Source organism: Cnephaeus nilssonii (genome assembly GCF_951640355.1).
Source record: "Cnephaeus nilssonii genome assembly, chromosome: 2".
In the NCBI taxonomy this organism is placed as follows: Eukaryota; Metazoa; Chordata; class Mammalia; order Chiroptera; family Vespertilionidae; genus Cnephaeus; species Cnephaeus nilssonii.
This window is the reverse complement of record NC_137073.1, coordinates 14,584,535-14,611,458: the sequence shown is the minus strand read 5'-3', so window position 1 is coordinate 14,611,458 and position 26,924 is coordinate 14,584,535. Positions and strand designations below refer to the sequence as shown.

The window sequence follows — 26,924 nt, the reverse complement described above, 5'->3', positions numbered from 1 at the left end:
AAAATATCCTCGGGTAAGGATTAAAAACAAACAAACAAAGAACGAGACCTGTTTCCAGCAGCTGGGATTTGGGGATGGGGCTGCTAGGCTGCTACCTTGCTGCGTGGACCACCATTCCCCCATCCCCTGAGGAAGCACAGAGGCAGCCAAGGGTGTGAGGAAGGCCTGTTTATTCCAAGGGCGCAGATGCGCTATGGCTTACAGGGCAGACAGCAATGTCAGTGGGTTTCAGGGCAGAGTCTGTGGGGTCTACTGGGGGAGGGCGCCGGGCAGGGGCCAAGCCCAAAGCCTGGAGTCACTCTGGGGTAGGCTCTCACACAGCCACTCCCCGAGCCTGGGGGCCGTGGCAGAGGAGCAAGGGGCCTGTCCAGAGGCTGCCCTCTCCAGGGGCAGGAGGCCTCCATCCCCAGGCCCCTCCGAGAGCCCAGACCCTGCATCCCGGACCCCTGGTGTGGTGGGGACATAGGGGATCTCGCCTAGAGAACCCCCACAGCAGAGAAGGCAAAGACAAGGCTGAGGGGAAGCTTCTATAGCCACATCTGGCCTCCCAGCCTCACCTGAAGCCCCCTCAAATAGCCTGCCCACTACCTCTGCCCCAGGAAGTTCCTGGGACTCCCACCGGCATGGCTGCTGCCAAGAAGGAAGGGGTGGGGAGGAAATGGTTTGTAGAGAAAGGTTTGTTTTATTGCAATTATTTAGAGAACATGTCCTGGCGGGGGCGGGGCTCTGGTATTAAGTGAAAACATGTGTGGAGCTGGAGCTCTTTTTGGAAAAAAAAAAAAAAAGCAAAACCACAAATTCCTTTAAGTCAGCAGGCCCAGGCAGCGCGGCAGAGGCCCGGCCCCTAGGGTCACCGCTGCTTCTCCCTCTCTCAATGTCTCTCACATACTGGGGGCTCCCTCTCCCCAGTCTTGCTGCCACGTTCCCCCAGCACCCACGGGAACGGTAGGGGGATCAGGACAGGGACTCACTGGGATGTGGGTTGGTTCCTGGGTGGTGGTGGGACCACCACGGCTTCTGGGGGTGAGGATGCACCTCCTCCAGTCCACTGAGGCTTGGGGAGCTCTGGTCTGGGCCCAAGGAGGGAGGCCCAAAGTCCGTGCAGGGAGAAGGCCCGGGTCCAGCACACAGGTAGTGAGGGGCTCAGAAATTGCTGAAGATCTCACGCTTCTGGTTCCAGTCCATCTGCGGGGCCCGCTTGTTGACCCTGGTGGCTTTTGCCTTCTCCTTGGCCTCAGCCGCCGTGGGGCTCAGGTGGAGGCCACTCTCCTGAAAAGGGTCGTGCTTCCAGGTGCTGCGGTCCTGGGGGCGGACAGGGAGGCAGAGTGAGCCCGGGACCCAAGCCCCACACTGATTAATCCTTTCCAGGGAGCTCACACCAGAGGCCAGCTGGTGGGGCTGAGGTAGCGAGCCCAGGAGGGCTTCCTGGAGGCAGTGGCCCCACTGCCCAGGTTGAAAGCTCCATAAATACCCACCCAAAAGGCCTCTCTGGCGCCCCCCAGAGTGTAAGCACAGCAGAGGAAGTGGATGGACATTTGCTACCTCATTGTCTTTGTCTAAGCCAGGCAGATCACTTCGGGATGAACACGCTGAGCCACCATTGAGCTGGGAATCCAAGGGCAAGGTGTAGTAGCTTCAGAGGCCCTGCCCTGTCCTGTCACTAGTGTTCACACACATACACCCGCACACACAGAGCTGCATTTATTCCTCCATTCGGCAGTGGGCACCGAGCCTCTACTATGCTCCAGGCTTAGTGTAGGTAGGACACTGGACACTAAACAGTGAACAGGCAGGTGGCCCGGCCCTGGCCAATTCACAATGGGGAGGAGCTATTTTGATGCATGAATCACCCACATGCACGTCACCGGAGGCAAAGCCAGGGACAGCTTCCTGAGGAGAGACGGACACTCCAGGTAGCCAGACAGTGCTGGGCAGAGGGAACAGCAAGGGCAGTAGCCCTGGGGCCGGAGTGCCGTGTGGGGCTGGGAGTGGCTGACCCAGGACAGGATCCCCAGAGGGCATTACCGCTGGGAGTGTCGGGCCAGATTGGGTGTCACAACCTCAAATATACAAGGACAAATATGGGGGAGCTCTGTCAGGCTTGGGGACCCCTAGAGGTGCCGCTCCAGTCTCCTGGACCCACCCTGTCCACCTCCACCCATCCTCTCACCTGGGCAGGGCTGGTCCCATTGGTGACAGGTGATGGCAGTGGACCTGTGGGGACAGTGTGTCAAGGGCTGCCCAGCCCCCACGCTCCCCGCCACCCGAGACCCCCAGGGCAGCAGCCCACCTTCCACATGCTCCTCGGTGGGGGTCACCCGCAGCCTCTTGAAGTGCTCGTCCGTCTCCGGGTCCACCACCAACAGCCGGGCCTCGTCCTCTCGTGCCTTGATGCTGGCAACCACCTCTGCGTGGCGCAGTCCCTCCACATTCTGCCCGTTCACCTGCCGCCGGCAGCACAGCACAGCACTGAGGGCAGCCCCCACCAGCCCCCCGAGCTGCCTGGCCAGGTGTGGCATCAAATATTCATCAATGTTGTCACCAGCCACGGCAGCAAGAGGAATGCCAGCTCAAGTTCCCAGAAACTCCCCTCCTCCCAGGGAGGACCTGGGGCCCACACACAAACAGGGGACACGGGCACAGACAGGCACACAGGGGACACGGGCACAGACGAACACAGGCACCTGCCACCCCAAAGCCTTGGTGATGGGTACCTCAATAAGTCGATCTTGGGCACGGAGGCCAGAGTGGGCGGCCGGCGAGCCCACGTCCACCGAACGAATGTACTGTCCTGGCCGGGACTTGTCACTGTGCAGGTTGAACCCATAGCCCTGAGGGCCCTTTCGAAGGTGGCAGAGCCTCGGGCGAAGCTCCCTCGGGGGCCCATTGACATCCTGCAGGCACACGGGACAATCTTCAGCTCCATCTTCAGCTCCGGTCTCCCTCCCCAGAGGCCACTGACACCACCCCAAAGCCTCTGGCCCCCAGTGTGCAGCACAGCAGTGGTGGTGGGCAGGAGGGAGCCCCAACCCCACACTGGGCATCAGGCCTGCCCAGTGGCAGAGACAAACCCACACCCGGGGGGTGGGGGAGCGGGGGGCATTAAGCTGCCTGTGACTGAGCTCCAGCTGCAACATCTTAGGCAAAGTCTTAGTTCCCAAACCCCAAAATGACTTCTGATAGGGCCAGGGGCCTTAGGGATGTTGGGAGAGTTAACAGGCTCCAGGACAGCACTGAGCACAGGCCAGGGTCCTAGGAGAGGCCAGGCGAGACCCGCTGCCACTCAGCTCGATGTCCCAGTTCGCAAACATGCTACACAGACACACCAGGCTGTCCTCATGGGCCCTGCCTGCAAGCCCCCCTCCCCCCTCCCTCTGCGAGTGCAGGGCTCGCAGAGTCCTCGGCTTGGGCAGTTTTGTTTTCTCTCCCACAGGGCTGGTGGCAGTGCTACTGTGTTTGCTTTCACATTCCAGAGCAAGCTGGAGCCACCCTCACCTCCACCCTACCCCCACCGCGCCCAGAGACTGGAGGATGGCCGGCTGGGCTGCTGCGCGGAGCCCAGTGACGGGGCCGAGGGTGGGCCTGCCCTGCTGCCCTCCCTGCTGGGACTCAGGGGCCTATGGTGCCCTGGGGGTCCCCCATCAACATCCCAGGGCCCTGCCTCGCTTTACCTCTGGCATCCTGCAGGAGGGCCGTGGGCCAGGGAGCCTTGCCGGCAGGGGCCAGGCCCCAGTACCCCCACCCAGCCGGGGCCCGGGGCCGTCAGTGACCACAGTGCTGAGTGGCCAGCGGCTACCGGTGCTCAATTAAACATGGCGGTGGCCGGAGTGAGCAGGCAGGCGGCAGCTCAGGTTTCCCGGGACGCTCAGGGCTCCAGTGCGCGTGCAGGTGAAAGGGTTCAGGGTGGGAGTGCTCTCCAGGCCCCTCCCTTAAGGGTGCTGGAGGGACCCTGGGCCGGGCTGGGGGTGACCCTCAGGGAAGGTCTCCAGGCCTTGGGTACCTGCCCCCCTACAGCCCCGGCCACCCCCTGGGCCATTCCAGCCTCCAGGCCTGCAACCTGATTCCAAACCCCAAATCTGACCGGGAATGCTCTGGCTTGCCGGTTGGTGGCCACCCAGCTGTGGGACCGAAAGTGTCTTTCCGCACCGGGTGGGTGCCTTGCTGCGCGGCCAGGCACTTCCTGCCTATCAGGAGCACCCTCTTCCTGTCCAGCCTGTGCCCTTCCTCCAAGACCCCTTCCCTGACCCCCAAAGTCTGCCTAGAGCCCCCTGGGGACCCCCACTGCAGGCCACCATCTGGCCCTATAACCCCAAGAGCTCCAGGGACAGAGCTGCTGCTCTTCAGTCCCCTGGGGCCTCAGCTGGGCAACATGGTCTGAACCGGAGGGTGAGAGACTCTCACAGACACACCTGGAGGTACAAGGGTGCAGCTCTGAGGAGGGCCCACACCTCCCCAGAGGTGCCTCTAAGTACAGGCCGCTGGAGCACAGGCCCCCCAAGGCTGGCTGGGACAGAGCGGGGCCAGGGCCAGGGCCAAGCATGGAACCTGGAAGTGGGACATGACCATGCCTGGAAGGTGGGCATGGGCCCAGGTAGCAGAGGCACATCCCACGGTCAAAGAGACCAGATATCCAAACATATGTTCGCAAACACGCTACACAGACACATAAGGCAACCCACACCTGTGAGAGGATGGCCCAGTGCTATGGGGCCCTGTGGCCTCTTCCTACACCCCCCACATTAACCTGCAGGGCAGGATCTGCCAAGGCCCCCAAAAGAGAAAATAATTTGCGGGGGGGGCACAGATTTGGGGGCATCCCGGGCCATAAGGCCAGGCTGAAGTCACATCTGGGTTCAAAACCATACTGGCCATCCCTCCCTCAATCCAGCACAGCTGCCTCTCATCACACAAGCCAGGAGTTTTCTCCTAACGTCTATCCTTAATCTCTCTCCTTATGAGAGACCAGGGCCCACGGAGCACCAAACCTGGCCCTGGACGCACAGCTGAGGGGCTGCAATGCGATGACCCAGCAGGGAGGCCCTGCGGGAGAGCAGGCCGCAGTGGGTCTGGAGGGGGCGCAGGCGGGCCGGCGCATTGCTCACATTCCTCACTCCCAGCCCTGGCTCGGAGCACTTCCTGCCCTCTCCCAGCCAGGCCCTCAGGCTCCCACGGCTCCCAGCAGGGCCGCCCCAGAACTGGACAAGCCCTGGCCTCCCAGCTGTGCCTGTAACCAGACAAAGAGGCTGGCATGGGGGTACCCCAGGAGCCAGGCTGTGCGCCCCCCCCAGATGGTGACTCACCAGCCCTGGCTGAGAAAAGCCCCATTGTTGTTCAGGGTCCAGCTTGCTCACACCAGGGTCCCCTCTCCTAACCCTGGGGGACACAGGCTAAACTGGCTGCTGGGGTCCTCACTGCCCACCCGGCCCCCACCACACCTAACCTGCACAAGCCCCTGGGATGGGCTCGGTGGAGGGGCTCCTGAGACCAGGGCGGGTGGTGTGGAATTCCAGGAGTGGGCCATGGAGGCGGGATAGAAGTGGCCGACAGTGAGCATCCAGCTGGCGTGGCCTGAGCTCTCTGGCTGGCCCAGGCTGCCACCCCATTTATCTACCTCCCACTGAGGCCCAGGCTCCCCAGGGACAGGTGGGGACATGGGGCTGAGTCACTCTGGGGAACAGGGTGGTGGCTGAGCCCCCCTCCCTTATTCAGGCTCCAGCCCAGGCCCCACACCCCCCACTGGCTAGGTTTCCGTCCCAAGAAGGGAAGGAAGTTGCTGGAAGGCCCTGCCCTGCTCCCAGGACTCACGGCTGGAGAGACAGGGAGGTAAGAGAGGAACCCCGACCCAGAATAGGAGACAGTCCTGCTGCAGCTCCCGGGGCAGAGGCAGGAGCAAGGAGCCGCAGAAGCCCTCTTGTAGGACAAGGTCCTATGCCAAGCAGCCACCACTCACTCACTCTCAGCCCCCATGGGCCTCCAAAACCAGAGGGTGGGGGCCCAGACTTCCTGTGAGGACGAGGAGGGCCGGGGCCTACCAGTGCCCCCACCTGGCGCCACTGGTTGCTAGTTGCCCTGGCTCTTGTGGGGGCTGTCCCCTATCATCACTATCCGGATTGGCTGCACGGTAGATGCAGCCATCCCTAGCCCAGGGGCACGAGGGGTGGGCCCTTCATCCTGCACCAAAGCAAACCACACACACCCACCTTCCCACCTTAGAGCAGAGCCCTGCGCCCAAGCATCGCACCCCACCCCCCACCCCACCCCAAGGCCCAGTGCCTCCTTCTGATGATCCGAGTTCAGCCAACAAAACTGGGGGTCTCTATCCTCTGGCCAGCCTGAACCTCAGAGGGACCTGCCAGTCAGGCCCCACTCTGTTCCTCTAAAAATACACCCAGAGGAAGCCCCCTCCCAGGGCTTCCTGCAGCCCCGGAGCCTGAAATAGCAGAGGGGGAAGGCTCCACCCAAGGTCTAGGTGGGCCACCCCATCCTGAAGATAAGGCCTGAGGGGGAATTTTTTCCACAGGAAGGTGAACTCAGCCATTTGTGTCCAAGTCAATGGACAAACGTCTGGAAGGAGGGGCACTTCCTGGGGGTGGCGTGTGAGATGCCCAAGAAGGAGGAAGGCTTCAACCCGCAGGCCTGGGAGGGGCCCCAGCCAGCATACCATCCCAGGACCCCCCTGCAATCACAAATCTGACCCGAACACCCCCTATTCCAGCATTCGCTGGCCCCAGGACAAAATGCAAACTACAGGGCCGGGCACCATATACCTGAGACAACCCCCGCTCCAACCCGCCCAGGGGTTCTCTGTCCTTGAGCACACGTACCCCTTTAGAACAAAAGGCACGGGCCTAGGCTCCAGTCCAGGTCACAGGCACAGGGTAAGGCAGACGCTGGGATCCCCTGCACACCCAGAAACTTCAGCTCTCACACCTCTACTGGGCTTAGAAGTGGGATCTGGGGAACCCCTGGGCTTGAATCTCCTAAAGGGATTGATTTTTCTTTAAAAATAAAAAAGGGAGCGAGGACATGAGAGACACTAACATGGGGTTTCCAGGAGGGAGGAACTAGCAGCCCCAGGCTCTTCCTCCCAGTGTCCGGATGCTTCCCAGGTAGGATCACTGCGCCCCACCCCCCACCACCACCACCCCCACACACACACCCCAGGCCCAGAAACCTAGAAGGAGGTGAATTCTTTTCCAGCTCTTCCAGCCTGAGGATGGGGAGAAGGGCAGGGAGAAGAGGGAGGTGCCCCAGCCTGTAAACCATCAGATGAGGACTCAGCTTAGAGAGGAGACTCCTCTGGTGCCCCCAACCATACACTGTCCAGGGAGGGCCAGCCCCCACCCCCAAGGTCTTCACAGAACCATCAGGTGCCTAGAGACAGACACAGGGACAGAGCCAGACGGATAAACACCAGACACAGGCACAGAGCTGGGCTCATTCAGTCCCAGGACATCCGAGCAGCCCCTCCCTAGGTTGGGGAGGGGGCCTTGTCAGAGTGGCCCCGACCTAGATCAGGTGGCTCTGAGCATCCTGGAAGAGGGCTGGGGGGCGAATGGCCAGGCTGCCCTCATCCTACCCAGCTTAACACAGTCTCAGGGCAGAAAGAGGATAGCCAAGAGGGTAGTCACCAGGGGCAAAGAAGGGCCCTGAGAGGCAGAAGAGGCTGAGACAGTGCCTTCTGGAGGGAACGGGAAACAGAGACTGCCACTGAGAGGCCAAGATGGTTCCGGGAGAAGCCAAGGTGGTCCCTGTGGGCAGAATCTTGCCATACCTTCTGGCCATCCTTGGAGCCAAGGCTGCCTGCACGTGTCCAGCCCGGCTTTGGCTCCCAGGGGTCATGGGCGGGTGGCAGCCCTCGCTGGGCCATCTCCTCAGTGCAGGTCAGCTGCCGCCGGCGCAGCTCCTCGTCCGTCTCCTTGTCTACCACCAGCAGCCGGGTCTGCCCCTCCACAGCCTTGATCCTCTGGACCACCTGGGACAGGCGGGTGGCAGTGGGTCAGCAGCCAGCTCTCCGGGCAGCACATGGACAGTGGCACCACCCAAGGCTGGCCTGGCTGACCTACTAGGGGTGGGTGGCTGGACCAAGAGGCCTGCCGGCTCCACCCCCCACCCCCGGCTTCAGCAGCTCCCTCCCTCCTCTCCTGGGGCTCCTGACAGGAGGGCCCAGGAGACAAGGGCCGCAGTGTGGTCCCAGGCCTTGCCTCAGCCCAGGGTCCTCTCCAGGAGGGGCGGGAAGCTGGGTGAGGCAACTGTGCAGGCGTGCGTCTATCTGTGTCGGTCTGTCCTCCGTCTGGGTTTGAAAGAGAGGCATCTCCCTGGGTGTCAGTCTGGGTGTGTCTCTGCCCATTTCTGTCTTTCTCAGTGGTGGAGCATGGAAGGCTAAATCCCTGCCTCTAGGCCCTCTCTTTGCTCCAGACCATGAGCACAGATCCATTCCTGCTGGACCTGCAGGGTTCCTGTGGCAAGGCACCTCTCAGGTACCACACATGATGCTGTAAGCAGGATTCAGACGCAGCAGGCAGAGGTGTGGAGGGGCAGGTCCAACTGTGGGGCAAGTGTGATAGGTGGCCCATCTGTGTGTCTGTGCAGGTGCCTGTGTGTCTAGAGCATGTGGGTGTCCATGGGTCATGCATGCCAGTGTATGCCTTACAGGGTGAAGGAGCACTGCACATTGGAGTAAGGAGGGCAACATCCCCATCCCCACCCCAAGGCCTGGGGGAGGGCAGATGGGCTCCCATCAGCTGCTTGGCAGAAGTTGTCAACAGAGAGGAGGGTCTGCACCAGACCCGTGTTTCCCTGTCCCTCCTCTCTCCCCATGCAGCACCCTGCTGCTTCCCAACTGTGGTACCCAAAGGAGTCACTCAGCATTTCCAAGCATCAGTTTTCTCATCTGTAGGATGGGAGCTTTAACTGCATGTCCTCCCTCCGGGGGCAGGAGGAGGATCCCATGGGGTCCTGTGTGTGGAGTTCTAAATTTTTTTAAATTTTTTTAAAATTCATTTTTAGAGAGAGAGGGAAGAGGGAGAGAGAGAGAGACATCAATTGGTTGCCTCCCGCACGCACCCCCACCTGGGATCAAGCCCACAACCTGGGCACATGCCCTATCAGGAATAGAACCGGCGACCTTTCAGTGCAGGGGATGACGCTCAACCAACTGAGCCACACCAGCCAGGGCTGAAGTACTGAATTTTTATTTTATTTGAGAGAGAGAGAGAGAGAGAGAGAGAGAGAGAGAGAGAGAGAGATTTTTTTAAGAGAGATATTTTTTATCCCTGCTACCCAGTCAGGGCTTGTGAAGCCCTTAGACCAGCACCCAGAAGCCTGGGACAAGCAGGGGCAAGGCTGGCAGTTGACTGTTAAACAGTGATCAGGTACCACCGTTGCCAGCCTCTCCCTGTGGTCTGTCAAGCCAAGCCCTCTAGCCCTGACCCCCACCTTCCTTCAGTAAACAGCCTTATCAGGTTGACATTCTGGGTGGAAGACAGGACAGCAGACAGATGGATAGACAAGGGCCCAGGAGCTCAGCTCCCGTCTCAGCCAAGGACCAATATATTATCTCTAGACCCCAGGGCTGGGCACCCAAACGGATCATGGATGCAGAGGTGCAGGGGGGACACAGAGGAACCTGAGCAGGAGCGGCTGTCCACAAGCCAGGTGAGTCGGTGAGTCCCTGGCCGTGGGAGGTGGACACCCTCAGGAGTCAGACCCTGCAGGGAGGAGACCCTGCCCTCCCTCTGGCCTTCATCTCCAGCTGCAGGAGGCAGGGGCTGCGGCCAGGGACACCTGCAGGGCCAGGCAGCCTCCAAGGAGAGGAATGTGCTGTCACCAGCAGTGATTCCCGCTGGGATCCAGGCACCATCAGCCAGCACGCCCACGAGTACCCTGGCTGCCAACACACACTGACGACTACACACAGCCAAACGGGTCAGCATGCAGGCCTGGACACACACACACACACACAGAGTGCAGCTCACACACATCCAGGCGTGCAGACCTGTGTATTTTCACACGCAGCCCAGCTCACACACGTGTCCAACACACATCGCAGCTCACACATACATGTCCAAGCAAACAGACCTGTCCATGCACACACACACCTAGGTGCAGACCTGTATATTCACATGCACACAGTCCAGCCCATACACACTCACTGATGCGGGCACACGCAGGTGTGCCCTTACTATGACACTTCCTAGGTTCACATACTAGTAGATAGTTGTCTGCCCACATGGGTGATCCTCTGAGAAACCTGCACACTCACACTCATACTCAGATGAGTACACAAGCTTGTACACAAGTTGCCCGTCACCTCCACACTTGGTACACCCAGGCCAGAACAAGCCTAAAGATCTAGACCGCAGTGCGGGCCCCTCCCTGCCAGGATTCCCCCTCGGAGGTGCAGGACTGCTGAGCTTAGGGGGTGGGGTACTAGGAAGGAGGCCGGCGGCCGCTGCCTCCGTGGCTCGGTCCCCCACTTCCTCGTGGGGGGCTGGGGGCACGCAGGCCCTGGTGCGACCCCCTCCCGGCCGGGAGCAGGGAGCTGAGGCCTGGGCGCAGGCAGCGCCGGCCGGGGGGTCCTTGGTACCTCCATGGTCGCGCTCCCGGGGAGGGGGCCCGGCGAGCTGGGACGGGGCGCAGGCACCCACCTGGTGGTGCGTTTCGCCCTCCACGTTGACGCCGTTGACCTCGACCAGGCGGTCTCCAGCGCGCAGCTCGGCCGCCTCGGCCGGGGAACCGGGCTCCACGCGCCGGATGAACTGCCCGCGACGGCCCTTCTCGCCATGCAGGTGGAAGCCGTAGCCTTGCTCGCCACGCACCAGGCAGCACAGGCGCGGCCGCAGCGGTTCTGGGGTGGCCATGGCGCTGGCTATCCACCCGCGGGCCAGGGGCTGGCCTCGGCGCTCACAGCCGCCGCCAGCAAGCCAGGGGCGCGGGCGGCTCGGAGGCGACGGCGGCGCTGGGGACCTGGTGTTGGCTTCCGCGCCTCCCGTTCGGCTCCCGTCGCCTCGGGCTGGGGCTGGAGCTCAGGCTGCGACACCGCCCCCGCACCGCCCCTTCCCCGCCTCCTCCGCCCCCGCCCTGGGTCCAAGCCATCCTGGCCTCGCCCCTATCTCGGCACCCTGCCAGCCCTGGGGAGCCCAGAGGAAGGCTGCAGGAACTGGGGGTTCAGAATCACCGGGAACCCCTCTGTCTCGCCCCCACTCGGGACAGCCTCCTTGGCGTCAGCACCTTTGCCTTCTGTTCCAGGCACATTTATTGAGCACCTACTGCATGCAGGGCACTGCACCAAGATAGAGAGGTGGGAGAGGGATGGAGAAGGGTCCTGGGGCCCAAGGAGTCCCACACAGGAGACAAAGGGTACCAGCAAGGGCTGCAGCTCTGCCCACCCTCCTTGGGAAGCACCACTAGCACCGCTGTCTGTGAATCTGGGTCCCTCCTGTGCCCACAGCTGCCCTGGCCCAGCGCAGTCCCAGGACAGTCCGAGAGGCAAGAGGAGAGGTTTGAAAGTGACGTGACCGCAGCCCCTCCCTATCTACTGGAGGCCAGTACCTGAGTGACTCCCTGGCCCTCCCCAGGAGTGTTTGCCCTGATCTGTGCCGAGTGTGTCCATTAAGCATTCCCATCATCCTCTCCCTGTGCCAGGACCCCTCACTCCTGTCCATTGTGGGTGACTGAACAAGTGGAAGGGTGGGGTAAGGAAGTACACTCGTCTGGCTGAGATGAGAAGGTCTCGGTCTTTGCTACCCCCCTCCCCATGCTGACCTGGGATATAATGTGCTGAGGACTCTGGTATCTGAGCCCTGGCCTGTGGTCAGCACTCACAGGAGCTGTTTTCATAGGTAGGAACCAGAGAATCTCCCCTCCTCTGCCCCCAGTCCGCCCCTGCCTCCATCCCCACTCTCCCCAGCCTCTACCTCCTCCCAGAAAGAGTGCCCCCTTCTGCCAACCACACAACATAATCACATGGAGAATCACTGCCTCTGAGTGCACTTTACCTGGAACCTCCCTACAAGGCTCAGGCCATTTCACAGATCAGGACTGAGGTTTGGAGAAGGAAGAGTCTCAGGCCAGGTTCCCCAGCTCCTCTTGAGCCGAGGGCTGAGAGATTCCACGTCCACACTCTTCACGGCTTCAGATACTGGCAGACAGCTGGATGCAGGCCCCCCTCAGTGGACCCCTCCCCCGCACATACCTGGTCCCCAGGAGTCAGGCACAGCCAGCCCAGACAGTTCCCCATTGAGGGCGGGAGCAGGCTCCACTCAGGCCCAGTCCTTGCTGCGACTTCTCCAGTGCCCTCGGCCTGGGCTCCCAGCTCCCACCCAAGCACAGGGCCCGCCTCTGGGCAGCCTCCTGGGCCAAAGCCCCTTGGGTGTCCACACCCCAGCTGCTGCCCATAAAAGCCACTTAGGCCAAAACTGCATGGCTACTCCCCACCCCCACCCCACCTCTGAGTTCCTGGCTCATGCTGCCATAGGCTCCCATCTGGCTGGCCACCTCCATTTGTCTGTTTGCCTGTTCAGAGGTTGTCTGTCTGGCCTGTGACTGGCTTCCCTGTACTCAACCTAGTGCTGCTGCATCAGGAGGCAGTGAGGATCGGGGTGGGCAGTGAAGTCTACCATATACCACCCCAAGGGGTTACCCCAGAGCAGTGGTCGGCAAACTCATTAGTCAACAGAGCCAAATATCAACAGTACAACGACTGAAATTTCTTTTGAGAGCCACATTTTTTAAACTCAAACTTCTTCTAACGCCACTTCTTCAAAATAGACTCGCCCAGGCCGTGGTATTTTGTGGAAGAGCCACACTCAAGGGGCCAAAGAGCCGCATGTGGCTCGCGAGCCGCAGTTTGCCGACCACTGCCCCAGAGCACTGAGGACCATCCAAGACCGGCCAGTCTGTAGCTTTGGGGCCACACCAGAGTGGAAGGAGGTGGCCCAATGGGAGACCACCAGACAAGGTCCCCTGGGTCAGAAGGCTTGGAGACCCCCTCCTCACTCCCTGGGACAGAAGATCCTGATCAGCCTTGGGCCTTTTTTACCTTCCACAGCAAAAGACTCAACCTGTAAGCGAAGTCGGATGGGAACAACACAGCTGGAGGGAGGGGGAACAGGGCGTGTGGTCACAGCCAGGGGCCAGGCACAGACGCTGGATCCAAGAGTAACAAAGGAGGCCCCAAAGCCGGAAAATACAAGGGAGGGTAACCAGAGTAAGGAAGGGGGTGGGTAACAAAGGAAGTGGGTAACAACAGCAAATAAATAAAGGCGCAGGGAAGAACTGCAGGTGAAAATTCCAAAGGGGGAACAGGAATGAGCGAGAGGGAGCAGGGTCAGTGTGGAGGGCCTCGAGGAACAGCCCCGAGGAAGGGCGACCAGCAGCTCTCCTGGGCAAACTCTTCCCTAAGTTCCCTGCAGCCTGAGCCTCAGGCGCTGTGATGGTGAGAGACGCAGAACACGCAAAGGCAGAGGACCAGGAGCGTGGCTGAGAGGTGCCCAGGAGCTGTGCGCTGTGTGGGGACTCTGGGAAAGGAATAGGGGAGGTGGACGGTGAGGCGGGCAACAGGCGGAAGGAAGTCAGGTTGGAGGTGGTCTGGGCGATCCCCCTCCCCCACGTCCTCCCCCACGCCCTCCCCCACTCCTGCCACCTAGCTGCGCGGACCTTGCGATAGAGGGCGAGGAGACCTTCCGGTGCTCCCCTCCCCTGGACAGTCGTTCGGTCCACCCTGGGGAAGGAGGGGGCTTTCCTCTGAGCTTTGAGTCCAGCTCCCTGCTGCAACACCCCAGCGATAGGCGGAGCCTGGGCCCGGGCGGTGACTCCCATGGGGTGTGGCAGTGGGAAGAGGCCTGGTCACAGTCAGAGGATGGTTCGTGCCTCGGGGGGGGGGGGGGGGGGGAGGCGGGAGTGTCTTACGCCTGTGTAATGGCCCAGAGCTTCCTCGGCCGGCGCCTCCCTCCCTAATGGCAGTAATGGCCCCGCGGGATAACTAGGACCTCAGGCTTAGGGCTCCTCCCGCAGACGACACCAGGCCTCTCTTCCGAGCCCAAAATTGAGCAGCGGGACCAGGGTGACGGGAAGAAATTGGAACGAGACCGACGGGGAGAGAGAAGGGGAGAACCACGAGTACCAACGAGGGAGGTGGCGCAGGAAGCCCACCGAGGACGCCGGGGCGGCCGTGCCCCGCCCACCCCGCTCGGGTCCTGCCAGCGACTCACCCCAGCCGCCCCCACCGCTGGAGGCGCGGAGCGGGCTGTAGCCCAGAAGCGCAGCCGCGCAGCGCCACCTGCTGGCTGTGCGTGGGATTGCATGGCCCGAAGGGCTGCCCCAGGCTCCACCCCTCTGAACGCCGACAGGGTCCAGCTCTGTGAAGTGGGGATTGGAGCGAGGTCGGCGCGCTAGGGCTGCTTGCAATACAGGGACTTAGAGGTGCCATATGAGTGGTAGGCAGAGAAGCGAAGACTCTGCAGAGCCCCTAATGGGCTCTTCTCCCTCACCTTACCTAGCACCAACCTCTCTGGACTGGGATACCTCAGGCAACAGGAAATCTGGCCTTTCACCAAGTGCTCCAGCACTTGTGACCAAATATTTGCTGACCACTAGATGCCAAGCACGTTGAGCACTGGGGAAACATCTCCGAGACCCATGGAAACGGGGATTTGTGTACTCGGCAAGGGCAGGCGAGGCCGAGGGCTTGGGAAGCCCGAAGGTGGGGCATTTAACCCAGCCTGGAGCCCAGGAGTCTTTCAGGGTGGCCCACGGGGCTGTGTCAGGAACCTGCCGGATGTCTGCAGTCTGTGTGGAGAGGGGAGGGAGCAATGAGAGTGGGGGATGATACCTTAATCAATAAAGTAATTAAAAAAATAAAAATAAATTTTTTAAAAAAGGGAGAGTGGGGGACAGGTCCAGCCCTGTGGCCCAGACCCAGAGATGGATTTCATCCCACCAATGGTGGGGAACCCTTTTAACGTGTATTGGGTGTGACGAGGTCAGTAAGCCCATGGTTTGAAAGAACAAGTTCAAGGAGGAGCAGGGGCAGGAGTGGGCTCAGAGAGAGAGGACCTGAGAGGTCTGGATCCACCCCTTCTGCCAGTGTGGATCCTGAAGCCAAAAAAAAAAAAAAAAAAAACTGAGTGGAATCAGGGTAAATAAATTCAGGGTAAGACTTGAGAGAGTGGAGTTAAAATGGGCACCCACATTAGGGGATCACGTGCAGAGGACGCATCCAGGAGATGAGGAGGAACTGCCAGTGAGGAGAGATGAGGGCTAGCTTCCAGAGGCCAAAGGGCAGTGTGGGGCTGGTTCCACATGGGCATCCCAAAGCCAGCCAGACACGGGACCACCTCTCCTCCAGTCTTTGCTGGGTGTCCCAAGGGGAGACCTTGCAGAGGGCTCCAAGGGCAAACAGCAAGGAGCACAGTGCCTCGGTGCTGTGAGGTCCAGGACAGATTGGGAGCCCGAACCCACACTGAAGAGCTGAAGAGAAAGCGGGAGGGTGGAGGGGCCCAGATACTTGTGAAGGAGGAGCTGGGAGGGGACCAGGTAGAGGAGGTCTTTGCTATTCAAGATGGCACAGCACATTGCCTAGGGGGCTGGAGCCAATAACTGGGAATGCGGAGGGGAATAAGAGGTAGAGGGTCCTTGAGGAGGCAAGGGGACTCAGTGGTGGGGCTCTTTCTGCCTAGGGGGAGAGCAAGGCTGTTAAGGGGGCAGGGGTTCCCACTTTCTCTCCAGAAGCCTTCTGCTGAGAGGAGGGAGGGGTTCCTAGGAAATCTAGGTTTGGAAGGAATGCTGGGAGATCAGGGAAAGGTTGGGTGGGCTGCCAGGTCTTGAGATCCCACCTCTTTGGGAAAGATAATCTCCCCAACCTGGCCAGGGGGCATAGTGAGGGAAGCTGAGGGCGGGTGAGGTGGGGGGGGGGGGGGGGCGCTCCATCTCAGTGGGTGAGGTATGAGCTCCTGCTTTCCTCTATACCTTAGTGAATGACAGCAGGAACCCAGGGTCTGACTTACCCCTCTCCAGGGCAGACCCCTCCCTTCCTGGGGACCCCAGGGCCTGGCCTGATGACCCCCACCTCCGAAAAGGAGGGGCAACACTGGCAGAGAAGGGAACCCAGGCCCAGGTAGTGTTTCTTTTTTTTAATATATTACAGAGAGGAAGAGAGAGTTAGAAACATCGATCAGCTGCCTCTTGCACACTGGGGATGTGCCCGCAACCAAGGTACATGCCCTTGACCGGAATCGAACCTGGGACCCTTGAGTCCGAAGGCCGACGCTCTATCCACTGAGCCAAACCGGTTTCGGCGCCAGGTAGTGTTTCTGTCTCTTTCTCCTCTTCCATCCCTCTTGGACATACAGATCAAGGCATTGGGGCGGGGGAGGGAGGAGTATTAGATTCTACTGGGCAGCGAGAAAGCTCCTGACATTTTCCAGGGCGTGGGCATGGCTGTTTGCGCCCCAAAGCTAGATGGCAAAGTACACATAGCAGAGGAAAAGGGTCACACGCGAGGCGCAGGAACCAGGCAAGTTTTATTGATCAAACAGCATGGCTTGGCCAGAGCTTCGCGCTCTGGAGGCCAAAGCCACCATGCCTGAGTCAGGCCCCGGGGCGCTGAGGGCAGGGGCTGAGTTCAGGACCGCCCTGGAGCAAGACGAGGCCCGCGAAGGCAGTTCGCTGCTGGGACCAAGGCTGAGCGGGAGACTCTAAGAACATAGCAGGACCATGGGGAGAGGGCTGTGCGCCCTCCACTACCCCTACCCCTGCTCCACGAAAGCCTTCCACGGCTTGTAATGAGGGATGAAAAGGTAGGAAGGTGTCATTGGGCACGCGGATCTGCGCTCCGTGCTCAAACCTCCCGACCCGCTGCCGTCCCAGCCCCCTTCCCAGGTACCGGGCCTGCTCCGCTGAGGTCCAGGAACCGGACCAGCCGCTGCTTGGTTTCAGGCGCAGGCTCCAGGGCGCCCTGACGGGGAGCCCCGCGCGGGATCTAATGAGTCGCGCCTCCCATGGTTTCTGAACCCCAGAGGGAGGCAGGACAGCTTGGCGGGCGCAACCTGGAGTAGAGGGTGTCTATGGCTGATGGCCCAAGGGAGTGCGCACGCAGGCCTGGAGCGCCCAGGCAAGGGGGCCGGCAGTGGGACGCAGCGCAGCCCCACGAGCAGACCCGCGGCGCGGCCCACCCGGGGGTCGCCGGGACTGGCCGCGAGCTTTATACCAGGCGCCTGCGGGCAGCGGCAATTCGAGCAGCGGCCCCGTACAAGGTAGGGAGCTGGCGCAGCTGGATCTGGGTGTGAGGTGGAATTGAGGTATCTGGGAGCCTGAGCGCAGAAAGCTACGGGCCAAGAGTTGATCTCTGGTGGGTCCAACTATAACTACTCCTTGGCCCCACCCCTGCTCACCCCTGCGATACTCGCTGGGTTCCCAAGAGTTAGGGGGGAGGGATGCAGGGAGAAAAGGAGTCCAGGTTGCTGCGTCTGGATGTGGGTTACTGGAGCACCCTAGCTGAGTAGGTCTTTATTTTATTTATTTATCTATTTATTAAAATATGCTTTTATTGATTTCAGAGAGAAAGGGAGAGGGAGAGATAGAAACATCATTGAGAATCACCGATTGGCTGCTTCCTGCACGCCCCCTACTGGGGATCGAGCCCGCAACCCAGGCTTGTGCCCTTGACTAGAATGGAACCCAGGACCCTTCAGTCCGCAGGCGGACACTCTGTCCACTGAGCCAGACCAGCCAGGGCTGAGTAGGCCTTTAGGTAGAACTTATGTTGGTGCTCCCCTAAGGGTGCCCCTCTTCCCGCCAAAGAGTAAATGCCAGGGCACAGGGATGGGGGGCAGGGGCAAAGAAATGTCCCTTAGCCAGTTCTTTTAATATATATATTTTTTATTGGTTTCAGAGAGGTAAAGACACAGAAACATCCATGATGAGAATCATTGATCGGTTGCCTCCTGCATGCCCCACACTGGGGATCCAGCCCATGCAACCTGGGCATGTGCCCTGAAGGGAATCTAACCGTTCATAGGTAGATGCTCAACCACTGAGCCACACCGGCCGGGCCCAGAGCTCGTTTTGGTGGGGCACCAGCAGAGCAAAGACAGGGAGGCTGGCAGAGCCCAGGTTGGGTTAAGTAGAGCTGATTGGTGGGGGGCCCTCTGCACCATTTAGGACCCCTCTGTATCTCCTCCCCAGGGACTGTCCCTTATTTTTATGTAACACAGCTCTCAAATCTGTTCTCACACACTCCCCTCCCACTCCTACCTTCTCCCCACAAACCCGTTTCCTAGCTGCCGCGGAATAGCTGCTTGAAACCACAAGTTTGGCCACAACAAGCCCTCCCTAAGTGGCTGGCGGTTCCCCAAGTCTTCCAGAATAGTCAGACCCTCCTCATACCCCAGCCCTGGCAACCTCCAGCTCCTCTGTAGTCACGATCCCCTCAGACCATTTCTTGGGCCCTGGCTGGGTAGGTCAGTGTCATCCCTATACACCACGTTTGCGGAAGGCATGCGCGAGGGAGCCCAGGGCTGGATTGGGGGAATAAAGGGCAGAATAGCTTGATGAACGCGGGGGGCTCCCAATCTGGAGTGCAGAGGAGGGGCTCAGCCACCTGTCCAGCCTGGAGCCCAGGGCCTCAGTGACAAAGCCTCTGCCATCCCTCCCACCACCAGAGGCCAGGAGCCAAACCTCCCTGGTAGGTGAAGCTCCTACTAGCTCATGAGAGCTCTCCTTTCTGGAGAATCACCTCTCCTGGCATCCACACACAGCCCCTCCTAGACAGCGACTGATCATGGCTTCAGACTATCTGCACTCCACTTTCCCCCAACACCACACCAAGCCCCCCGCTGGCTGGGACCATGTCTGCTTTGCACTCCTGGTCCCAACCCCAGGCACAGAGCCTGGTTCCCAGTATGAATTCCATCCTAATGACACAGTAAATGAGCAAATCTCTCCATTTTGTCATTTTTTAAAAAAAGAATAGTTTATTCATTTCAGAGGAAGGGAAACATCTATGTGAAAACCCAACATCCACTGGCTGCCTCCTGCATGCCCCCCCTCCCCCGGCACATACACACACACTGGAGATTGAGCTCAAAACTCAGGGCATGTGCCCTTGACCAGGAATCGAACCAGCAACCTCCTGGTGCATGGGACAATGCCCAACTGAGCCACACCGGCCAGAGCTCCATTTTGTCATTTTTAAAATTATATATCACACATCAAATTCTAATGTAAGGGGAAAAATAAAGATGTCCCCATGCCACCCTTTCACATGCCAGTTCTGCTTTCCAGGGGCAATTGCTTCCAACTCCTGAAGCTGTTTCTTCTAGTATTTACCTCATTTTAAAACAACAAACTTATCTGCTATTGTTAAAATTGGTGGTCTTTTTAAAGGCGGTGTAACACTTGAAGTGCATGCATCTTTTTTTAAATGTTTTTATTGATTTTTAGGGGCGGGAGGGAGAGGGATAGAGTGATAGAAACATCGATGAGAGGAACATCATCCATTGACCGCCTCCTGGGGACTGAGCCCACAACCCAGGCATGTGCCTTGACCTGGAATTGAACCAGTGACCTCTTGGTTCCTGGGTCGAGCCACAATGTCTGGGCAAAGTGTGCACATCTTAACATGTTACATATGTATACACCTGTGTGTACACAGCCCAGATCAAGATAAATTTCAGCTCTCAGGAGTGCTCCCTTTGCCCACTCCTAGTCAGAAGCCCCATCTATCACTTTAGCACTATTCACATTTGTGGGGTTGTACTGAGCACTGTGGGATATTTAGCAGCATCCTTGGCCTTTACTCGTTTGTGTAGGTAGACTAACCCCTCCCTCAAAGATGACTACACCCTAACGTGAATATTCACTTTACTGGTAAGGGGGAATTAAAGTTGCAGATGAAATTGAAGATACTAATTAGCTGACCTTAATTTGACGGCCCAATGAAATCACAAGGGTACTTCAGTTTGGAAGGAGGCAGTCAGAGAGGTGACAAGGGAAACAGAGGTTGGAGGGCTGCACCTTGCAGATGGAGGGGCCACAGGGCACAGAATGCAGAAACCTCCAAAAGCTGGAAAAGGCAAGGAACTGGATTCTCCCCTAAAGTCTTCAGAAGCAATTCTGGCAGCCTGCCCTGGCCGGGTAGCTCAGCTGGTTAGAGTGTTGTCCTGATACTCCAAGGTTATGGGTTCAATCCCCTGGTCAGGGCACATACAAGAATCAACCTTTTTGGCTCGGAGAAGGCGGTCATCCCGAATCGGGTTCATCCGACACCAGCTGCCTCCACCATGCAGCTGAAATTCGACCCCAATGAAATCAAAGTCATATACCCGAGGTGCACCAGTGGGGAAGTGGGTGCCACATCTGCCCTGGCCCCCAAGATCGGCCCCTTGGGCCTGTCTCCAAAAAAGGTTGGTGATGCTTGGCCAGCGTGGCTCAGTGGTTGAGTGTCGGCCTATGAACCAGGAGGTTGCAGTTGGATTCCCGGTCAGGGCACATGCCCAGGTTTTGGGCTCAATCCCCAGCATGGGGCGTGCAGGAGGCAGTCGATCAATGATTGTCTCTTATCGTTGATGTTTCTATCTCTCTCTCCCTCTCCCTTCCTCTCGGAAATCAATTAAAAAAAAAAAAAAGGTTGGTGATCACATCGCCAAAGCAACTGGTGATTGGAAGGGTCTGAGGATTAGTGAAACTGACCATTCAGAACAGACAGGCCCAGATGGAAGTAGTGCCTCTGCCTTTGCCTTGATCATCAAAGCCCTCAAAGAACCGCCAAGAGACAGAAAGAAGCAAAAACAAAACAAAACATTAAGCACAGTGGAAATATCCCTTTTGCCGAGATTGTCATCACTGCCCAACAAATGTGGCACTGATCTTTAGCTAGAGAACTCTCTGGAACCATTACAGAGATCCTGGGGACTGCCCAGTCTGGTGGCTGCAATGTTGATGGCCACCACCCTCATGACATCATAGATGTTATCAACAGTGGTGCAGCATTAAAAAATAAAAGGTTGGATTTCCCTTGTTGCATAGCCCAATTATTCATCCCTTTGTCCTCTGCTATTATTTCTCCTTCTCTCCATTTGTTGTTTCTATTACCCAGACTTTTCCAGCCTTTGAAGGGTCTTTAGGTTCCGCCACTGTGCGGGTCCAGATTGCAGGCAGCCACGCTAGCTTAGCCAGTGCCTCCCCCGAGGCACTCTCACTCAGACAGGCCGAGGTCACTGGTGCAGAACTCATGGGCTGCCCGAACCACTATGCAACACATCAGCATCCACTGTCAGCCCCAACGCTGCCTGATGGGGTGAAGGCACAACCTATCCCATCAGGCCCTTAGGAATTCTGACATAAAGGGTTTAACAGTAGTTACAGTTTCTTGCTTAATAATCCTCCCTGCTTCCAGCACCCGCAGTTGTACCCCTGGTCCTGGAACCACTGCCAGGTAGGGGGAAAAAGCTGTAATAATGTGGGCAAGAACTTTAGTCACACCAGCACCCCCCATCCCTTCCCCAGAACATTAAGCCCCCCTCAGATTGTGAGCACACACTGCAGAAGACATATAAGCCAGCCCTTCATGTCTTTATTCCTGCCGTTTTAGATAACCAATGTTTGAACTGCCCATTTAAATTTTCTATCAAACTCATACTCTGCCTATTGTGGGACATTACTGGCTGTAAAGTGTGTTCCTTGGTTCCAAGAAATGTAACCTGGTGGTACAAACAAGTACAGTACTTTCTGTTCCTATTCTTGAACAGGATTTTGTGATTTGTATCTGCCACTGGGTATGCAAAACCCAGTCTGGAGTTAAATGTCTATTCCTGTAAGGACCCATTTATAGCCCCAAGGTGCTACTGGCATCGGTCCAATGTAACCCACTCCCCTGGGAAATCTTTCGCAGAGCCATTTGCAGTCTGTATCTTGTTGACAAAGTTCTTGTGCCTTGCAGGGTGCAAGAGAACTATGTCTAGATTCGACCCATCTCTGTATTGCTGCAGCCCCCCTTGCCCACTCATATCATGGGCCCCGGTACCATAACGGAGCACACCAAAGGGTCTACTTGGTGCCAATCACCTTCTGAACTTGGAAGGGGGTTCTTCAGATGGGCATCAACTTGTCCTATTGTAATGTACCCCTCAAATTCCCACAGGGACTTCGGCATCCCTTTAATAAGCCAGATGTCCATTGCCCTAATACCTGACCATTGGCCACTGCCATGACGGAGTAAAAACCCAAAGGAAGGAGCTTTTACTGCTGATCGATTCTTCTATCACTCCTGGAAAAACAGCAAGCAATTCAGCCCATTGAACTGATCTGTTTTTACCTTCTTTGATCAGAGTAGTGGCCTTCCAAACAGGATGTTGTCTGTTTACCTTGGAACTGGTGTTCACAAACCAAGCAGCTCTTTGTTGATCAGCCAAGAGCTATTTATAGGGCACTGTCCAGTGACAACAGAAGCGAGTAGCTCCTCACAGTTTCTAAGTCAGTCCTAGGGGAAAGGACGCTTCTTCCTCCTATCTCCTTGCTATCGCCAGGCAGCATGATCTTGTATAAATCATTTTCATTTTATTATCTTACTCTTCTGGGCCCTGCAATACCTATTAGAGCATTTCTCTGACATCACCCAAGACATGGTGGGTAGTTCAGGTTTCAAGATCACTTTATGTCCTTCAGGCATGAGTAGCTTCAGTTTCTGTCTGATAGGAGGCAGGAAATGCCCCACAAATGAAAATTCTCTTGTCCAACGTCCCAGTAGTCATCACTAGGAAGGGCTCATGAAGTGCTGCCAAGCCCAGCCCACACTCCACATGGGCTATCGCACAGGGAAGCTGTTCCAGCTTCTAGTCCATCCTGTGTGGGCTCAGGCAATCCACAGGTTCCCATCAGCATGTCCCATTAATGTGGCCAGAAGGGCGCATTTACAAGCCTGTTTTACAAGACTAGGAAGGGAAATGTTCCCCAGTTAGATACAATGTCCATCCCATAACACAATCAGGTAAGGGACACGGCTTCACATAAAGCCTGCTCAATTGAACTGATCAGTTTTTACCTTCTTTGATCATAGTGGCCAGTTCTCCTACTAACTTTTACCTGAATTCCATCAACTCTCACATTTCTAACTGTAGGCCCTATTGGGACTTACCAACTGGTCTTGGTTTTACAATACTAGGAAGGGGAAGTGTGCCCGAGTAGGGCATAATATCCACTCCCATAAAACATTAGTTAAAGGAGACACAACTTAAAAAATATATATATATATTTTACATATAAAATATATATATATTACTTCAGAGAGGGAGAGAGAGAAACATCAATGATGAGAGAGAATCACTGATCGGCTGCCTCCTGTACGCCACAATGGGGATCAAGCCCACAACCTGGGCATATACCCTGACTGGGAATTGAACCATGACCTCCTCGTTCATAGGTTGATGCACAACTTCTTTACATAAAACCTATTAAAATATTCCAACTTTCATAATCTTCCGATCATTAGATTTTCATGTTCTCTCAATCTCATGGAGTCAGATTCACCAACAGGCTTTGCTGCCACAGTTCATGGGAATACCATTATCAAGGAGTACCTAGAAACTTCTCTTTTCCATTCTGACCATTTTACCCACTTTTGTGTAAAAGGCTTTAAGTCCCATAGTGAGGGTCAAGGCAAGGGACCTGGGCCCTTTTGCCAATCCTTGACTTGATTAACTGGCCTAACCACTGTCCTGGGCAGGTTGCTTGCACAATCCTCTTAGCCTTCCAGATTCTGCAGTGCCTTCCTTCCTGGAAGGAAGCTACAGGTGTGCTGGGAAACCTAGCCACTGAAGAATTTCATCATGCTACTCAAGACTGGCTGGCAGGGCAGGCTCTGGCAAAGCTGGGAGGTGCCCTCTGAGTAAGCCCATAGTTCCCTGACTGCCCACACCCCACATCTCTCCCAGACCCAGTCCATCTCTGTCCACCCCATTACAGACTGACAGCATCCCCAAGTGTCTTTTTCTGATAGGGCACAAAGTAGGTGCCCACAGAGTACTCATGAGTTACAGAAGCCACTTGGCTCCTTTAACATCAATGACTACTTTAAAAAAGAAAAAAGAAGAAACCTACCCCCCAACAGTGTCGTTTCTACTTCACTTCCAGGAAGAGAAAGTCAGAGTCCCTGGCAGATGTCACCAGCCCAAGCTTTCCATGAACAAACCAGGGAAATTTCACAATGCTGGAAGCAAACAGATCTCAAAGGGCAGCAAACCATGGGAGCCACAGCTAGGTGCTCCCAGCCAGCAGCTGGCATAGCGGGGAAGGAGCGGGGAGCTCCCTGACGCCCTCTGACCCTTCCAGGGCTTCCCAGTCAGGACAGACTCAGAAACTCCCCCCTTCACCAGAGAGCTGAATGAGCCCCCCAGTGGGAACTGGCAAGGAGGAAAACTTCATGGAGTTCTCCATCCACCCAAGCACCCCGAGGAGACTTCAATGGTTCTGTCTTTCCCTCTGGGAGGGCACCAATAGATGAAAAATGCCAGTCTCAGTACAGCGTTGGGGTGGGGGTGGTGGCAGGAATACAGCTAGCCAAGTTTGCTTCTAAAACAGATTGCTCTTGCCTCTTGGGGTGCCCATTTGCCCTGTGCCCCCCACTAGAACTTTAGCCAGAGGCAGTAGCTTGTCTAGAAGGGAAAGCTTCACTTTGGTGAGAAAACATACTGATCATGACTAAAACATGAGAGATGGGAAGCTGAATTTGCCAAACTGGAATGGTCCAGTAGGCAATTTCAGATGTCCAGGAGCAGTGTGAACAGGCTTTCCTGGGTCCTACTGTGGACAGGTGGGAAAAGGTAGATGCTTTTTATGGCCTTATTAATATTTCCCCACCAATACTGATTCATAAATGCTACCATTTTGTCAACGGACCAATGGTTTAATGCATGTACAATAGTTAGGAGTGGCCGAAACCGGTTTGGCTCAGTGGATAGAGCGTCGGCCTGTGGACTCAAGGGTCCCAGGTTCGATTCCGGTCAAGGGCATGTACCTTGGTTGCGGGCACATCCCCAGTAGGGGGTGTGCAAGAGGCAGCTGATCGATGTTTCTTACTCTCTATCCCTCTCTCTTCCTCTGTAAAAAATCAATAAAATATATATATATATATATATAATTTTTTAAAAAATATATTTTATTGATTTTTTACAGAGAGGAAGGGAGAGGGATAGAGAGCTAGAAACATCGATGAGAGAGAAACATCGACTAGCTGCCTCCTGCACACCCCCTACCGGGGATGTGCCCGCAACCAAGGTACATGCCCTTGACCAGAATCGAACCTGGGACCTTTCAGTCCGCAGGCCGACGCTCTATCCACTGAGCCAAACCGGTTTCGGCAAAATATATATTTTTTAAAAATAGTTAGGAGTGGAAATTTTAGAGTCTCTAGTAGAACTGAGTCCAAACCAGAGCTTTCTCGTTTTATCAAACCAACAATTGTTAGATTTCCAATTTTGTTTTTCTTTTGCTGGAGCCAACTGTTGGGCGTCTCTGGCCAGTTTTCCTAAGTTTCAGCTGTGGACATAGCCCTTTGGACCATGACAGAAGTTTGACTACTGCTGGTTCCCTTAAGGGCAACAGCCCTCGTGGAAGTGTCGGGAGGGGATTTCCTTTAGCTTACGGAGAATCCAGTTTAGAGTGCCCTGGGCTCTAAGAGCTAAAGCAGCAGGCAGGGCAGGCTCTGGCAAATGATTCCCGAACACAGGGCCACTTCTAATTTTATTTGCACTGGAATTCAGCCTGCTGTGAAGTAGCCTAGGTTAAAATGTTGCCTTCATGATTTCAAAAGAGGTTTAGCTTATCCAGTACAGGACTTACAAGTTTCATTCTTTAAATACAAGCTGTCTGTAAACCATGAGAAATCAGCATTACCCAGAGGAGCCTGTAGTCGATCCTCACCAGGACTCAGGAGGTGATCCATCAGTGCCACGCGGTCACAAGGAGCTTCACCAGTGCTGAAGGAAAGAGCGGCTGGATTAAAGTTACTACTTTAAAATGAAAGTTATGTCAGGTAACTTACTGAAAAATGCTGAGTGTGATGAGAATCCAGGAGAGCCTCTACAGCATGGGGTACAAAGATGGTTAAAGGGGATCCCACAATTCCCTCTGTGGTCTTAACCAAAAGGGTAGTAATGGTTCTAAGAGGGGTATTGTCCCTGAACCACAGGGTCCAATTGCTGACCATAGTATCCTAGGTGTCTATGGTGATCTCCATGTTTCTGGATGAGTACTGCAAGAGCATTTCCTTCCTTAACATGTACAAAACGTAAAAAGGGAATCTGATAATTTGGGTGCCCAAGAGCTGGTGGGTTCATTAAACTCTCCTTTAAGGATTTAAAGGCTATGTTGTCTTGTTCTTCCCATAAAATTGGGTCAGGACTGTAATTCTTTAGTAAAACATACAGAGGTTTTGTCCTAAGAGATTTGGGATCCAGTTTCAACTATAGCTGAGTAGCCCAAGAAAATCTTGCAACTGATGCTTAGTTTTGGGCCTTGGGAAACCTAGGACATCATGAAGCCTATCTGGACTCAGGGTAGTCCTTGTTCTGATATCAGATGTCCCAAATAGCAAATCTGAGTTTGGACAAATCGTAATTTTTATTTAGAGATATTATGTCCCTTTAAGGCCAAAAGTTCTAACAGGTGTATGCTGTCTTCTTGTGAGACCTGGGAGGAAGAGCAAAGTAAATCATCCACTTCCTGCAACAAGGTAGAATCTTTAGGGAAAGTTATGTCATCCAAGTCAGCCTTCAGGATTTGTGAGAAATAGAAGGCTTTCAGTAAAACCAGAGGCATTACTGCCCAGGTAAATTGTTTTCCTTTCCAAGTGAAAGCAGAAAGGTATTGGCTAGCTTCATCAAGTGGAATTTTAAAAATGCACTGCATAAATAAATTGCCATCAAGAA

The 26,924-nt window shown here is 56.2% G+C and overlaps 1 protein-coding gene across 2 annotated transcripts; it reads right to left on the bottom strand.

The window, feature by feature from the left end:
* Window positions 1–153: 153 nt before the first annotated feature.
* On the bottom strand, window positions 154–11,867 carry NHERF2 (NHERF family PDZ scaffold protein 2). 2 transcript variants are annotated; one of them, XM_079792124.1, is made up of 6 exons: window positions 10,650–11,867; window positions 7,775–7,975; window positions 2,715–2,894; window positions 2,291–2,444; window positions 2,171–2,214; window positions 154–1,302 (listed from the first exon to the last, which is right to left on the bottom strand). In XM_079792124.1, exons 1-6 carry the CDS (start codon window positions 10,860–10,862, stop codon window positions 1,144–1,146), a joined length of 951 nt encoding a protein of 316 aa, XP_079648250.1. In that variant the 5' UTR covers window positions 10,863–11,867; the 3' UTR covers window positions 154–1,143. The 2 variants fall into 2 exon arrangements, with proteins under 2 accessions (XP_079648250.1, XP_079648251.1); XM_079792125.1 differs by lacking the exons at window positions 7,775–7,975; window positions 10,650–11,867 and adding an exon at window positions 5,441–5,715.
* Between the last annotated feature and the right edge of the window lie 15,057 nt (window positions 11,868–26,924).